This window comes from Schistocerca nitens, chromosome 4 (assembly GCF_023898315.1).
Source record: "Schistocerca nitens isolate TAMUIC-IGC-003100 chromosome 4, iqSchNite1.1, whole genome shotgun sequence".
Taxonomy (NCBI): Eukaryota; Metazoa; Arthropoda; class Insecta; order Orthoptera; family Acrididae; genus Schistocerca; species Schistocerca nitens.
In genome coordinates, this window is record NC_064617.1 from 661,234,147 (window position 1) to 661,248,871 (window position 14,725).

General features: G+C 37.5%; 1 protein-coding gene across 1 annotated transcript in view; it reads right to left on the minus strand.

The window, feature by feature from the left end:
- LOC126251674 (ATP-binding cassette sub-family G member 1) overlaps window positions 1-14,725 on the minus strand; it is an 862,342-nt gene that overhangs the window by 28,113 nt on the left and 819,504 nt on the right. Inside the window, exon 11 of the mRNA XM_049952253.1 lies at window positions 3,612-3,780. Coding sequence (XP_049808210.1) covers window positions 3,612-3,780 — 169 coding nt within the window. The remainder of the gene's footprint in view (window positions 1-3,611; window positions 3,781-14,725) is intronic.

The window sequence follows — 14,725 nt, forward strand, 5'->3', positions numbered from 1 at the left end:
ATGCATATAAGGATATATAATGGGAAACACTATGCATCATTGTAGTAGACATGATTGTAGGTTAGAATAATATGAATCAGATATGACTATGATGACAAGTTAGATACATAATTGGTACCAGAGTTGAAGTCTTTCATCAACATATGTGTGTGAGACATGGTATGTGAGTCAGATGGACATGTGCTCTGACAGATAGGTGGTAACTACTTGGCCACATCTCACCAACACTCACTATAGTGTACTGAATGCTGACTCCAGTAACACAACATCCTTGTACCTGTACAATAGCCCAGTGCTTAATTCCTGCTTACATTTATGGAGTTTAGGGAATAGAATGTTTGCATCAGCTGTGTGATTTATTCCTTATTTTCTGTTGGTGTCAACTATAGTGACCATCTTCACAGGAAGAAGAAAAGCTGTACATAAGCTGCAACTGAAACTGGTAGAAAATAAAGAATAAATTATACAGCAGATGACAGATGCATAATTCTTCAAATACCTGACAGCTGAATGAAGTCGCGTCATTAAACAGGTAAATTCATGGACTTGCTAATTGGTTTTACAGATTTTGGCTCACAACAACTTTGGCTTTATATTAGTTTCTCATTTAAACACCATTTCTTTATCATATGGCACATGGAATAAAATGTGTCCCATTAATTAAAAGCATAACATGTACAAGATGTAGGACATTAAAATGCATGTAAAACATAACAATAATGTAAGTAACAATTGATGATGATAATAATAATAACAAAACTACCATAAAGTTCAAAGGCAGACATATAAGTTGTTAATACAATCAACTGTATTGGTGAAGCATATTAGCACATGTACTTTGGTTGAGCCTGGTGTTGTTAATGGTTGACAACATCTTATTTCATAGTTCAAACCAGCAACTTGGTAGTTACATATTGTGGTCTAAAGTTCCTGTTGGTCTGCTTGGGTTCATATCTGTCTCCGCTTATTTATTGGTTTGAAATCAGTGGTTATCATGTTTTCAGCTGTTTGTATATCAGACATTCCCAACTGTAGTCTGTTCCATCATATATCATCGATATCCATATTTGAATCTTATTGAACTTTCTGATTAGCTACCATTAATACAAAGTTGACTCTTGATTTGATGAAGGTCTTGTTAATGGTGTTGCTGATATAATTAGTGATAAGAAACTGAAAAAGATCAACTTTACATTGGCAAATCATAGGAGAAGGAAGTTAACTGCTTATAAGCACCAATGATCTTGTTACTCCAAGATACTACAGTGACTGGAAAAGGTTTATTTGGAGAGGAGAGGTTGAGAACATACTGTAAGTGCTGTGCAATGAATAATCATCTTCTACACCTAGATTCAACTCATATTTTTCACATATGGTTAATATCTATGCTATGATTGCCTTTATAAGACTCCAAAAAAAGTCAGTGACATGCAAAAATAGGCAACTTTTAAATTCACAGAAATTTGAATATTTGCACTTATCAAAATGTAAAAATGTAATAGTCTTTGACTGCATTAACAAAGAGACACAGCTGGAATCAGTTAACTCATAAAAACACCTGTTTGTAACAATTTGTGGTGTATGAACTGGAATGATTCCATATGTCCAATGATAAATATAACAGGTGCCATATTTTGATTCATTGATAGGATGCTGGGAAAATGGGGTCAGTTCATAAATTATATTGCTTACAGAACATTCATGTGACTTATCCCAGATTTTTACTACCTCTTGTCATGTCCTGAAATGAGGAATGCCATACCCACTATCCTTCCCACCCCTCCCATGTTGGTATTCTGCTGCCCACCAAAACTACACAATATCCTTGTCCATTCCTACACAACCCCTACTCCCAATCCCTTGCCTCATCGCACATTTCCTCTAATAGTCCTGGATGCAAACAAGACCTGTCCCATACGTACTCCCACCACCACTTATTCCAGTCCAGTCACAAGCATCACCTGTCTCATCAAAGGCAGGCTACCTGTGAAACCAGTCATGTGATGTACAAACTAAGCTGCAACCACTGTGCTGCATTCTAAGTGCGAATGACAACCAACAAGCTGTCTGATACATGAATGGCCACTGACAATCTGCGACCAAGAAACAGCTGGACCACTCTGTTGCTGAGCACATCACCCGACATGATGTTCTTCATTTCAATAACTCCTAATTAGCTTGTGTCATCTGGATCCTTTCCACAAACACCATCTTTCTGAACTGCACAGGTGGGAACTCTCCCTGCAGTACATCCCACATTCCTGTAACCCTCCTGGCCTTAACCTTCATTAGGCATTGTCCTTACCCTTCTAGCCCCTTCCCTGTTCCCTTTCCAGCAATACACAGCCCTCTATTCCACCAACACACCCTCAGTCTTTCTCCTTCTCTTCTTTCTGCTACCCCCGCCCCCTGCACCCCTTCTTCCACCTGCCCCCCCCCCCCCCCCCTGCTCACCTTCTCCCCACCCCCGTGCTCTCTGTCTAACCTCCCAACTGATCCTAACTGCCCTCACACTCTCACTAACTCATCCCTATATTTTCCAAGCAGCATTTTACCGTCCCCTCTCCCATCATGCATTCTTGTTCACAGTCCGGCCTCAGTAGCCAGATACTGTGGTCATAAACCGGACTAAAGGGAATTCTGAGCATATATGGAAAAAGACAGTGTGAATGGTTTGTCTGATTCGTGGAAGAGCATCATGGAAATGATGAAAATCCTGAGTTTGTAGATGCTAGAAGATAAATGGCAGCCAGCTTACGAAATTCCAAGAAAGTATTAATTGGATAATCTAGGAATATACCAGCCCCCTAACACTCACACAGGCACACTAAAGACAAGATTAGACTAATTACAATATGCACATAGGTATTTAAGCAATCATTCACCTCGCACTCAGCATGCAAATGGAATGGGAAGAAACTCTTTACTGGTACAGTGGTAAGTACCCTCTGCTATAAATTTCACGGTGCTTTGCAAATTACATATGTAAATGTCCTATGCATCATCTCGCCACCTCCTAATTGATCCCATCACTTGTATGAGTCATTACTGGGAATCATTGAAACCTACTGCAGAACATGGTGTGTCACACAATACCATGCCGTCTGGATACTGCCTGAACATTATAGGCCTACTGGATGGAACCTAGAGCAGATAGAGAAAAATATTCTTTTTCTGCCACCCACCAACACGTGAACACACATTGATTATTGTTATAGCTACTTATTTTACTCATACTTCTTGTTCTTCACTATCATTTATATTTGTCCTCTTTCATTCTCTCTCCATTTCTTAGCATTTTTCCTTCAACCCATTTCTTTGTTTTTGTCATGTTAGTCTCATTTGCACAAATTTTGTTTTCCTTAAGCTGTAACTGTTCTTTCTGTCATTATAAACTTCTTGTGTTTTCAGATCTCACTTCTTATTGGCTTTTCATCACAAACTGCCATATCACCTGGACACACTGTGTCCTTCTATACAGATTTAAATGTGGCTTTCCCATTACATACTTGCAAAGTGTGTAAAGTGAAACTTTGAATAACAACTTACTAATGAGATCTGCAAGAAAAATAATAACAATGAAGTAACCTAAAATATCAGTTTATACTTACATATTATAGCTTGCACCATACACCATGTATAAGTGTGGAAAAGAATAACTGCTACACAGAATTTCAAATGCTCAAACATAAGGCTGCCGTCATTGGCCCGTCTGAAGAATACCAGTCCAAGGAGGAGAGCACACATCAAATGGTGAAATACCTGTATTGTGATGGCTACCTGAAACAAGTGGTTGGCAATATGAGGTAAATGTACTCATACTTCTTAGTCTAGATACAAAACATAGGTTAAAACAGGTGAGTGACAGTATTGAATTACTGTTAACAGATATTGTGTGGACACTTTATCATAGCAGTTTTACATAGGTAGGGGTGTATTTTTAAATATGGTTGGTTAAGATATCAGTATAAGTCATGCCTTTAATATGTTGTTTATGGCACTTCCAATATCACCAAGCAATTGTAGTAGCTAGATAATCTTCAACTCCAAAGCTTGCTCTTGTTAATATCAATAAGAAACCACCACAGCTCAACTGATACATATTTATTATATCATGACCCATCTCATTTGGATGATCATCCATCATCAGACTATCTGCAGTTGGACAAAACAACAATTAGGATGAAAGCCATATTAACTTATGCATATAGATGACATGCAACCCACACTGCCAACAGTCTTCATAACAAATCCCTAAAGTGTGGTTCCAATACTTGGAAGTGTAGTTATATAATGGTAAAGGCAAAGTGTGGACATGACTACTATATAAACACTATGTCAATGTCCTGGCAGAAGCATGGTGAGTAGTGAGTGCAGCCAGCTTAGCATGCTGTCTACAGGCTAGTGTACAGTCTATACATTAAACTGTCCAAACAGGGCCACTTCATGAGAGAAATACACTCATAAACATACAAGTATAATCCATCAAAATCATTACAAAGAAAGACAATAATCTTAATCACAGTTGTTCAAATGATTTGCAAAAATGTATACAAACAGAAGGAGACAAAACAATCTTACACCATAAAGAGAAACAAATGTCAATTCTTACACACAGTTGTATCATTAGACAGATGATACAGTAAGTGACTGACTTATTGTGTTATATTCTGACTTATTGTGTTATATTCTTCTTTTGTTTATTGCATTTTTGCAAATGGTTTGAATAACTATGTGGCTTCTTTTACACTTTATTGTCAATCCTGAGATTAAGGTTACTGTCTTCATTTGTAATGTTTATGAATTCCACAGTTGATAAGTCATACTCAACATATGCCAACCAGTATGTTTATGTGTGCACATCTCTTGTGGAGTGGCCCTATGTGGACAGTCTATTGTACACAACATGCCAAGTTGGCTGCACTCACTACTTACTGTGCTTCTATCATGCCATTGACTGAGTATGTATATGGTTGTCTTGTTATAGAATTTGTCTTTATCATTATGTAAGATAACTAGATTTTTTAAGTAATGATGCCAACATAACATTGTGGTGATTTGTTATGAAGGCTGTTCGCAGTGTGTGTTGCAAACCACTTATGTATGTAAGTTACTATAGCTTCTATCCTAATTTTTGTTTGTTTGTTTGTTAAACTGCAGGTAAGCTGATGATGCTCTTTTGAACAAAACTGGGTGTGACATAATAAACATGTATTGACACAGTTATGGTGATTTCTTATTAACATTAAATTGCAGTAGCTATTCTCAGTTGTTTTGTGTACACTGATTTGCTTTTTTATGTTGCTTGTTTTATTTTCTCATTGTTACTCCAAGTACACCATAGTATTAGAGTATGACTCCCACAATACCTACAACAATCGGTGACCACAAATCAAGGATGCAGCCTGCCAGGCTGTGAGAAGGAGGTGGCACTTGTTCTACCAAAAAAAAAAAAAAAAAACCAGTTCTCTTCAGAATGTTGGAAGCTTTTCCAAAATAACTTGTGGACACACTCTGCGCTGGACTCATTTCATAATAAGATGGGACTGAAGCAGAGAGAAGGTCACAGTTTAACACATCAATGACAACAAAGCATTGGCTTAGCTGAAGGAGGACTGGGGAAAGAGGTCAGATGTCTTCCCTAGCTAAGAAAGCATTCTAGCATTTAGGTTAGATAATTTAAAGATAAATAATATTAACTGGGAAATACTTCCTCCTGTTCTGCAACATTTTACACATAATTCATAATTTTTCACATCATCAGCAAGCTGGAACATGGCCAAACAAATACAATTTTGCAGAGTGTTAGGAATTGTTTCCTACTGAATATTAATGTATTCTATCAAGTGCTGATGGAATATTCAGTTATGTAATTTGAAGAATTCACAAGGTTTTTTAATTGAATTCCCAAATGAATTTTAATCAAGGTTCTCTGCAACATGAATAAAATAATACCTGAACAAAAGTGTCACCTCACTTAGTGGATAGACCTGAAGACAGATGACCATTGAAATTGAGACTGGAGGAGTGATGGGAAGAGATTAGAAAATGATCTCTCTCCCTAACACGAAGGCCTTTAAAACAAAATAAATTTTGGTGTGGAATGCAATAAATTTTAATGGAAGGTGAATACTGAAGGCAGACAAGGAAAATGATCAATAATAGCCCATAAATCTTTAAAATGTTTCCCACACTTTTCTCTCCATTGCTTGAAACAGAGGTCAAGTTTTTATCCAGGCCAATGGATGACCTAATTTCATTATATTACAATAAACCGAAACAACTTAAAAACAGTCACAAAGAATTTGTCTACCACAAGTATCACTAACTTGGAGTTTATTTCATTGGAGGAAGCAGCAGTGTGGCATACTGTACAGTGCTTGGCAGGACATCATAAGCTTGTTATTCAAAAAAATCTTTGGGGGAGTGAGGATCAAGCAGAACTGTTACGCTGTGTGTGTGACTGCAAGTATTTCTGACAGACATCCACCTGACAACCCTTTCTGCAGTACCTGCCAACCCACAACAGTCAGAGAGCAGACTTTACACCAAAATGATGTCACAATCTGTGCACAGTGGCTGATGCCACATGGCAGGCAAAGACATCACAGTGTGTTGGAGCAGTGCATTCTCTGAAGCTTCTCCATTCACTGCCACTTCATCTCCAGAAAATGATAACAACACGCATTCCCAGTCAGATGTGGCTGCAATTAACTAGAACCCCCAGCAACCATAAAGTGAAGTTTCTGATGTGGTTGGTGGCACAGCACATGACACAGGCCCCTGGTGCCTGAGCATTGATGATTTATGTGATGAGACATTGATAAAGATCTTCTCTCACAAGTGTTTCAGACAGCTAGCAGATTGGTTACAGAAAGTATTTTATCTTTGAAGAAGACTGTCCAAAATTAGGAGTTATGTGGTGACAAGGAATACCTTATCAGTTCTGGCACAACCAACCAGGAAGCAATACAGACCTTCTGTGAAGCCCCAAAATAGCATAAAGTTTGCATGTGACACAACGCCAGACCCTGGATCTTCCACACGCTCTACAACAAATCCCAGAGAACCTCAGACCTGCACCTGCATGCCATCCAGAAACTCAGCTGTGAGGTGCTAAATAACTTGGTTAAGAAATGCTCCACAATACAGATGTTGAATATATCAAATGAACTCTTGAATTATGATAAGTTTTCCGAGGCATTGTCACATCTAGAACACCTCTGTGTGCTGTAGCTGGTAGCATATCCCGATGTAAAGCATCATATGTGGTGACCTCCTGTGCTGTGACCTTTGAGTTATAGATGCTCACAACAAGCCAAGACTGAATTTGGGTGTATGTATGTCAATACGGAGGATCTAAGGTACTTTCTGAATGCCAAGAGGAACACACTAAGCCCATCCACATGAAAAGCAATGGCTGGAAAAAGGTGTGTCCTTCCATTGCTGGCAGTCTGTGCCAACATTGACACATAGTCTGTGATGAAGTGAAGGAGGCATTTACTACCCTGGGAAACATGAAGAACTTGTAGGAATTTATGATGTCAATCACTGTATAAGCACTGCTTGGCACAGCTGCTCTGGCTTTTAGGGCCACTGGGCTGCTGGAACTGAGATTTCTGTTTCTGTGGTGTGTATTGGACCTGGAAAATCACACAGTAATTGCCATCAGCTGTGGATGCCCTGCTTTGCAGGAACTCATTGTCAGGGATGCTGAGCTGCTATCTGATGCTGCCTTCTCTCCTGAGGGCTATTGTACCAAATTCTATCCACCTGGTGTGTTAGATCATCAAAATCCAGAACTGGTTGGAGGGCCTTGCCGTGATGCTCCAAACATTATCAGTTGGAGAGAGATCCAGTGACCTCTGTAAAGGGACACTGTTTTTACTTTTCCTTAACAGAAGTAGTCAAAACCAGAACTAATTTTCAAATTTTGGACAGATCAGTATTATATCAACTGTTTATCTGAAAAATTTTGTATAATTGTATACACAATATATTATTTTTCACGTTAAAAACTATGAAATTGAATTAATTTACTTTCGTTTTACAATCAACATATACTAGCTCTGTACGTACAGTTAAAATAATTTTTTTTAGAAACATTTCAAATTGCAAAACATTTGGCACACTTAAAATTTCTATCATTAATTAACAATCTGGTACCGTTTCTAATGTTTATTTCTGGATTCATTTCTAAATTAATAGAAATTAATTTGTCAAGAAAATTTTCTTATTACTGCAGAGTGGGGAAGTAGTAGTGGGCATGCCTCTGATGTGATCAGATGTGTTTTTGTATTCTGGAAGAACAACATACTTTTGGCTTTGTTAATGTGAAAATTCAAAACACAATGTGATATAGTAAATTGTGAAGCAAATAAACATAAAAAATCTGCACAAGCATTCATCAAATTTATTTATGTCAGTTGGGACATGAGAATCTAAAATGTGAAAATTTCAGCTTCAAGAATCAGACCCATAGCCATGAAGAACTGGAGCCAACTATGAGAAAAGAAGATAAGTAAAAAAATTATTGTAAATCTTCCTCCTCTCATATTTTTTAAAAAGACTTTACCATCAAAAATAGTAGAGACAACAACAAAACAGGGAGAGGTAGATTACAAGTAGTGGCACTGTCCAGGATCAGTTGATTAATAATGAAGTTTTGTCTGTTGTAGGAAGAAAGTACTTTATTGCATTTACAATTTATGTATGAATGAATTTCTAATGACAAGGATAGAAAACTGAGGGATGCCCAACAAGCAAATCATATCAACAGTGATGATGAACTACCAACAATGACCGACAGGATAGAATGAAAGACAACTTTGCAACTACAAGCAGGGACATAAAAAGGGAAGATAAGTACAAACTATTTGTGAAGTTAATTTGTTTGTGGACTCGTGTGCTTGTTAACAAAATGCATAGGGATAAGGGTAGGAGTGAGGCAGAAGGGTAAGCTGTAGGATCCAGTCAGGACTTTTCTGAACTGAGTGAAATTGTAGTCAGCAAAGAAACAGGAAAAACTGATATTTTGCAGTTAATTTTTGCAAAAATAGTGGAAACGAAGACAGATAACGATAGTAAATAGACAAAGTGTAAGATCAAGTAGACCAACTTAGTAATCAAGTTTCAGAAATAAAAAATGGTTTTTCAGAGGGGTTAAAAAGTGTGAATGAAAAAGTTGATGTTTTGGAAAATAGATTTATTGTTTTGGAAAATGAGTTGATAGCTGAGACAGTGAGACAATCAAAAAATGTTGATGATGTCAGAGTTGAGCAGAAGGCCATAGCAGAAAAATGGAACTAAACATCACCAGTTTAAACCAAAAAAATTTAAATGTAGAAAACAGTATGCAAACTAATGTAATTGTTTTAGATAAAAAAAATTCAGTAGTTTAGGAAAATTGCATTCTCAAAAGTATGTGTGCAAACAATGGTATTACATGGTCCAACACTCCTATCAAAAGTTCTCCATCAGACAATTTATGTCCAGTGGATTTTCTGCACCACTGTAGACATAGTTTTGTGTCAGGCATGAATGACAACCATAAAACTAAATTTCTTAAAAGATTTCTTGAAGGCAAAGCTCTTCCATGGGTAATTTAAGTCAGTGGGAAAAATATCACAGTTTTGAGAAAGTTTTTAAATGAATTTTGGTTCGAAGCTGAACATGAGAGAATCAAAAGTGAATTTTTCAATGGTCCTAATTATAGGAATAGAGATGGTACTTTGAAAGAGTATTGTAAGAACCACCTTAAAAATTTAACATGCCTTCAGAAACAATTTGACGAAATGACGAAATTTCAATTGCGCGATAAGTCACACAGCTACATAGAATCATCACAATAAAATAAGAGAAATCAGGGCTCACAGAGAATAATTTAAGTGCTCATTTTTTCCGCACGCTGTTCAAGAGTGGAACAGTAGAGAGACACCTTCAAGGTGGTTCATTGAACCCTTTGCCAGGCACTTTATTGCAAATAGTAGAGTAATCATGTAGATGCAGACCTTGATTGATGCACTTAAAAGGAGATTACCAGAAAGGTTGCAGTGGGGTTTAATACACAGATCTAACAACTGTCTTGAACAATTTTTATGATATATATCGGCAGCCTGGATAGCGCAATAGAAAGAAGTGTTTACGGTACCATAATAATTGGAATGATAGAAATCACAACAGGAGTAATCACAGAAACAGAGATAATGGTAACTTCTATCAGGATCAAAGTGTCAATAGAGAGAGAAATTTTGAACATCAGCAAGATAGGAATAATAGGGATAACCATGGAAATTGTAATAGAAGAAACAATCATGGAAGTAGCTACCCAGGAAATGGCAGTTTGCCTCAGTGAAGATCCACAATTTTGGGTCGAGGAAATACAAGAAGCACCGGACCCCCAAGTTACACTTGCAATTAGACAATAATAACAGTGTTCATGATATGGCATATGTATCTGAAATGGAACAGAAGGAATATCAGATTTCTCATTTATGTTTTGATCAAAAGTTTCAGGATACTATATTTAATTATGGTGATATAGATGCTAATCACAAACCAGGATGTGAGTGTAGTGAGAATTTTGATGTGGTATGTACTAATGATTTCTTAGAAAACAGTGTTATTGGTGTATGTAAATCAGGTGATGACTGTATTGGATCTGAACCAGGTGATATTTTTGATGTAGATGTGAATGAGAGCTGTGAAATAACTGAGGTTGGTAAGTCTGAGACTGGTGGCTTATTGCAAACGAATGTAGGTGAGGTAAGTGACTTTGATGGAGATGAAACTTGTATTACTAGTGATGTTGATGAGGTAATTTTGGAGGAATATGATGATGAGTATCAGGTATTTGTGGAATTTAAGAACAATGAAGGCTCAGAGTTATTTGTGAATGAAGCAGGCAAGTGATGTATATGGTATTGTAAGTGAGAGTCATGGAATACCAGATCATTTAAAACAGTTTTTCATTAATGTCATGCAGAGTAATGATCAAAACAGTAAAGGTGAGTTATCTGTGAGCCTAGAGAATAAAGGTGAACACTTACTGAAGTTTGTTTGGGAACAGGTTGATGATGCCATAGATAAATGTGCATTTTGGAATAAGTTCACTACGGTTAGCCAGAATTTGTATCCAAATTGATGGAATGGAGTAAAAGAAGATCTAAGCAGTTAGTGTAATTTTGACAGTAACGTGTTTTGTGTTCCTTCTGTAGCAAGTGATGTCAGTTGTGCCATAGAACCCATTCATCATGTCCAATCTTTACCTGACAAGATGAGTAACCAAAGTAATGTTAAGATACCAGTAAAGTTGATAAAACCTAGTGAAGACAGTGTGGATGTAGCATTTGATGAAACTGAAAGTGATCTTTTGCATGAAATTGCTAAAAACAGAGAAGTTGATGCAGATTCTGGTTGTCCTTACATTAAGATTAAAATTGATTAGTGGGAAGGTAATTGTCTGATTGGCACAGGTAGCCAAATTTGTGGTATATCTGAACAGTTAAGAGACAAGATCAAGTATAGTAAGAATTTTGTGAAATGCCCATTGTAGGTATAGAGATAAGAGGAGCTACAGGTAAGCAAAGCAAATTGGTAAAATCTCAAGTACTGTTAACTTTTAGTATAGAAGACAAGTCCTTTGAACATGAATGCATAATGATCCCTAGTATGGAAGAAAATATACACTATGTTTGCAAATTCATAGGAAGTAAGCTATTTGTTGAAGTGTGTGATGAAAATTCTAGGGAGGAAATGGAAAGATGAGAGTGGATCCGCCCCCACACTGCTGTATGGCTGTATCCTTGCTGGTCCAGTCAAATTACAACAGATCATAGGTGCTGGGTAATGTACTTAAACATCTGTCAACTACTGTGAAGAATTCATGGAACTATTTGTTTAGAAAAATCACCACAGGCATGGATAGTGTTATTCCACACAAAAAGTATGTTTTTTCTAGTAGGGGATTAACTTCCCAATTCATTATGTAACTTTAAATCAGCATGTATTTTTTTATCAATTGTAAATGAATCTTCTAGGTCTCTATGTACATAGGTTAGTTTGTTGAACAATTAGGAAATAGCGTGGAAGACATTTATGGGTGTAAACAGTATAAAAAGATGTATACATTTCTGATTTCATACACTTATTTTGGTCCTCAAGCTACTTGATTATGTCATCATTCAAAGCTATTTATGACACTGATTACCTGTATTTATCCTGAGTACTGCAACATTGTATCTCATTGGAACCTGAGTTGTGGACAAACTCATGCTTAACTCAGTTTTGTGTACCGGTTGTGGCAACTGTGTGTGTGTGTGTGTGTGTGTGTGTGTGTGTGTGTGTGTGTACTCAAGGAGAGCATGTAACTGTTGATTGAGGCTAGATGCTTCATATAATTATTCTTTACATGTGATTGAACTTATTGATATATGATTGTGAACTTTATTCATTTTGTTGTGTCAAAACATTTTTGCTGGTTACAATGAAATGAACACCCTTAGCTGCTTACAGGCGTCGACATACGTCAACGGGTACAGATGAAAATGTGTGCCCCAACCGGGACCCGAACCCGGGATCTCCTGCTTACATGGCAGACGCTCTATCCATCTGAGCCACCAAGGACACAGAGGATAGCATGACTTCAATGATTTATCTCTGGCACACCTCCCGCGAAACCCACATTCCCAATGTATTGTCCTGCACTACATTCGTAGTGCTCCTGCCCATTATACTCATTACTCGCAGCGCGTTGCCAATTCCCGTAAGAGTTCGGGCACTGTTTGTGCATTCGCACAGAAGAAGAAGATGGTCAAGTGGCCGGTGAGTCTTAACTATACATATACTAAGATGGTATCTGTTCATTCGGACATGTCCGAAAGAACAGATACCATCTTAGTATATATATTTTTGCTGGTGTTTACCTGGTGTGGTTTGGTTTCATGGGTCAGTCCCCACAATGTAAGCTTGGCCCCTAATATTTTTTCATTATTTTCTCCACTTTTTGAGGTATGTGGTGTGCCACTTTTGGTTCAGCACATTTTGACAATGTGTTTATCAGTATATACTGATATCAGGCACCAGTCAGTCTCGATGGAGATCCACCCACCATACTCACTGTTACTGATTGCAGTGTTATAAGAGTGGTGAAATTTTGTGAGCTGTCAGGCATCATCCCTAAATTGATGGGGAAGGGAGGCAGACCTTAATGCATTATAAACTGCTCCACATGTGGGGTCAACTTTCGTTCCTGACATTTTGTCGGGGCGGTGATGATCATGATGTTGAGCGCCCTTTACTTAAAATCATGATCATCATCCTCAAAAACCATGACATTCTATTTGGTGACAAGTCAGACTATCAGAAACACTTTAGTTATATTGTACTGAATTTTAACGATGTTTGTAACCACGGGAGAGGACCACTAACATTGTACATAATTTTTGGAGTGGCGTGATGAGTGAGTTGTAAGTAAGACGGCATTGCTTGGCAACATCAAACTAGTTCTGGCTCCATATGTCACTAATATAATGCCTTATCACGTATTACTTAGACTGCAGATGCTTCCACCACAAAACACATTATGTGCCCTATTTGTTGGGTTGAGGTCTCCCCTATTAAATGCATACAGAGTAACATCAATGGTCAACGCAGCATCAGTGACTCTTCTGGGAAGAGTAACTATTAATTATAGCTCTGATTGAAATACCCACAAATATGTTTCTGTTTCCCTGCCTGGACATTAAGAAGGACTGACTACTATTACAAGTGGCATTTAAAATTAACTTTCTTTTTCCCTTCTTTCTCAATGTCATGAGCATATCAGTCTTCAGTTTATATCGTTATTTGTGTGATGGTTGTGTTTGCCGTCGCCATAGCTGATGATTCCAACACGTTGCCGCATTTTTGTTAACAAGCAGTATATTCATCTGTCTTGGGTGAAATATACGAAATGTTAATGGGATCAGACATATCGGCACAGATTGTTTAATATAATCTTTTAAGTGTCTCTGTACATATAAGTTTGAGGGTGCTACTACGAAAGCACTGGGTTCGCCTCGCGTTTGGTTGGCTTTTGGCATGTGACACTGCAGTGCTCTACAGCTGTGAAAAATACCAATTTTCGTCATGGTTCGGACTCTTTCATAGTGATTATATGGGTATCCTCGTATTGCAGCAATGTTTCAGAGAAATCACAGACGACCTCACTGACGAAACAGTGTTTGTCATCCAGGAAAGGAGATGCTTAACAAACTCCAGTTTCAGACGCTACAGATTAGATTAGATTAGATTAGATTTACTTTCATTCCAATTGATCCGTAGTGAGGAGGTCCTACAGGATGTGGAACATGTCAGAAAAACAACAATACATGACAAATATTTGCAACTAAAAACAAATAAGCTAATGTACCATTCCACAGCTCCCAAGTGGAATGATCGTCATTTTTAATGAACACTATATGAGAGTCATTTTACAAATACTAATGCACTGAATTTAAAATAAAAATGTTTTGTATTTATTTATAAGTTAATAAACATGTAATACAACTACTAGAATACTTATTTACACTGAACACATTACTGCACTGAAATGGTGCAGAAGTTAGATTGTACTTACACACACACACACACACACACACACACACACACACACACACAAACACACACACACACACACACACACACACACACACACACACATATTTACAATGAACACATTACTGCA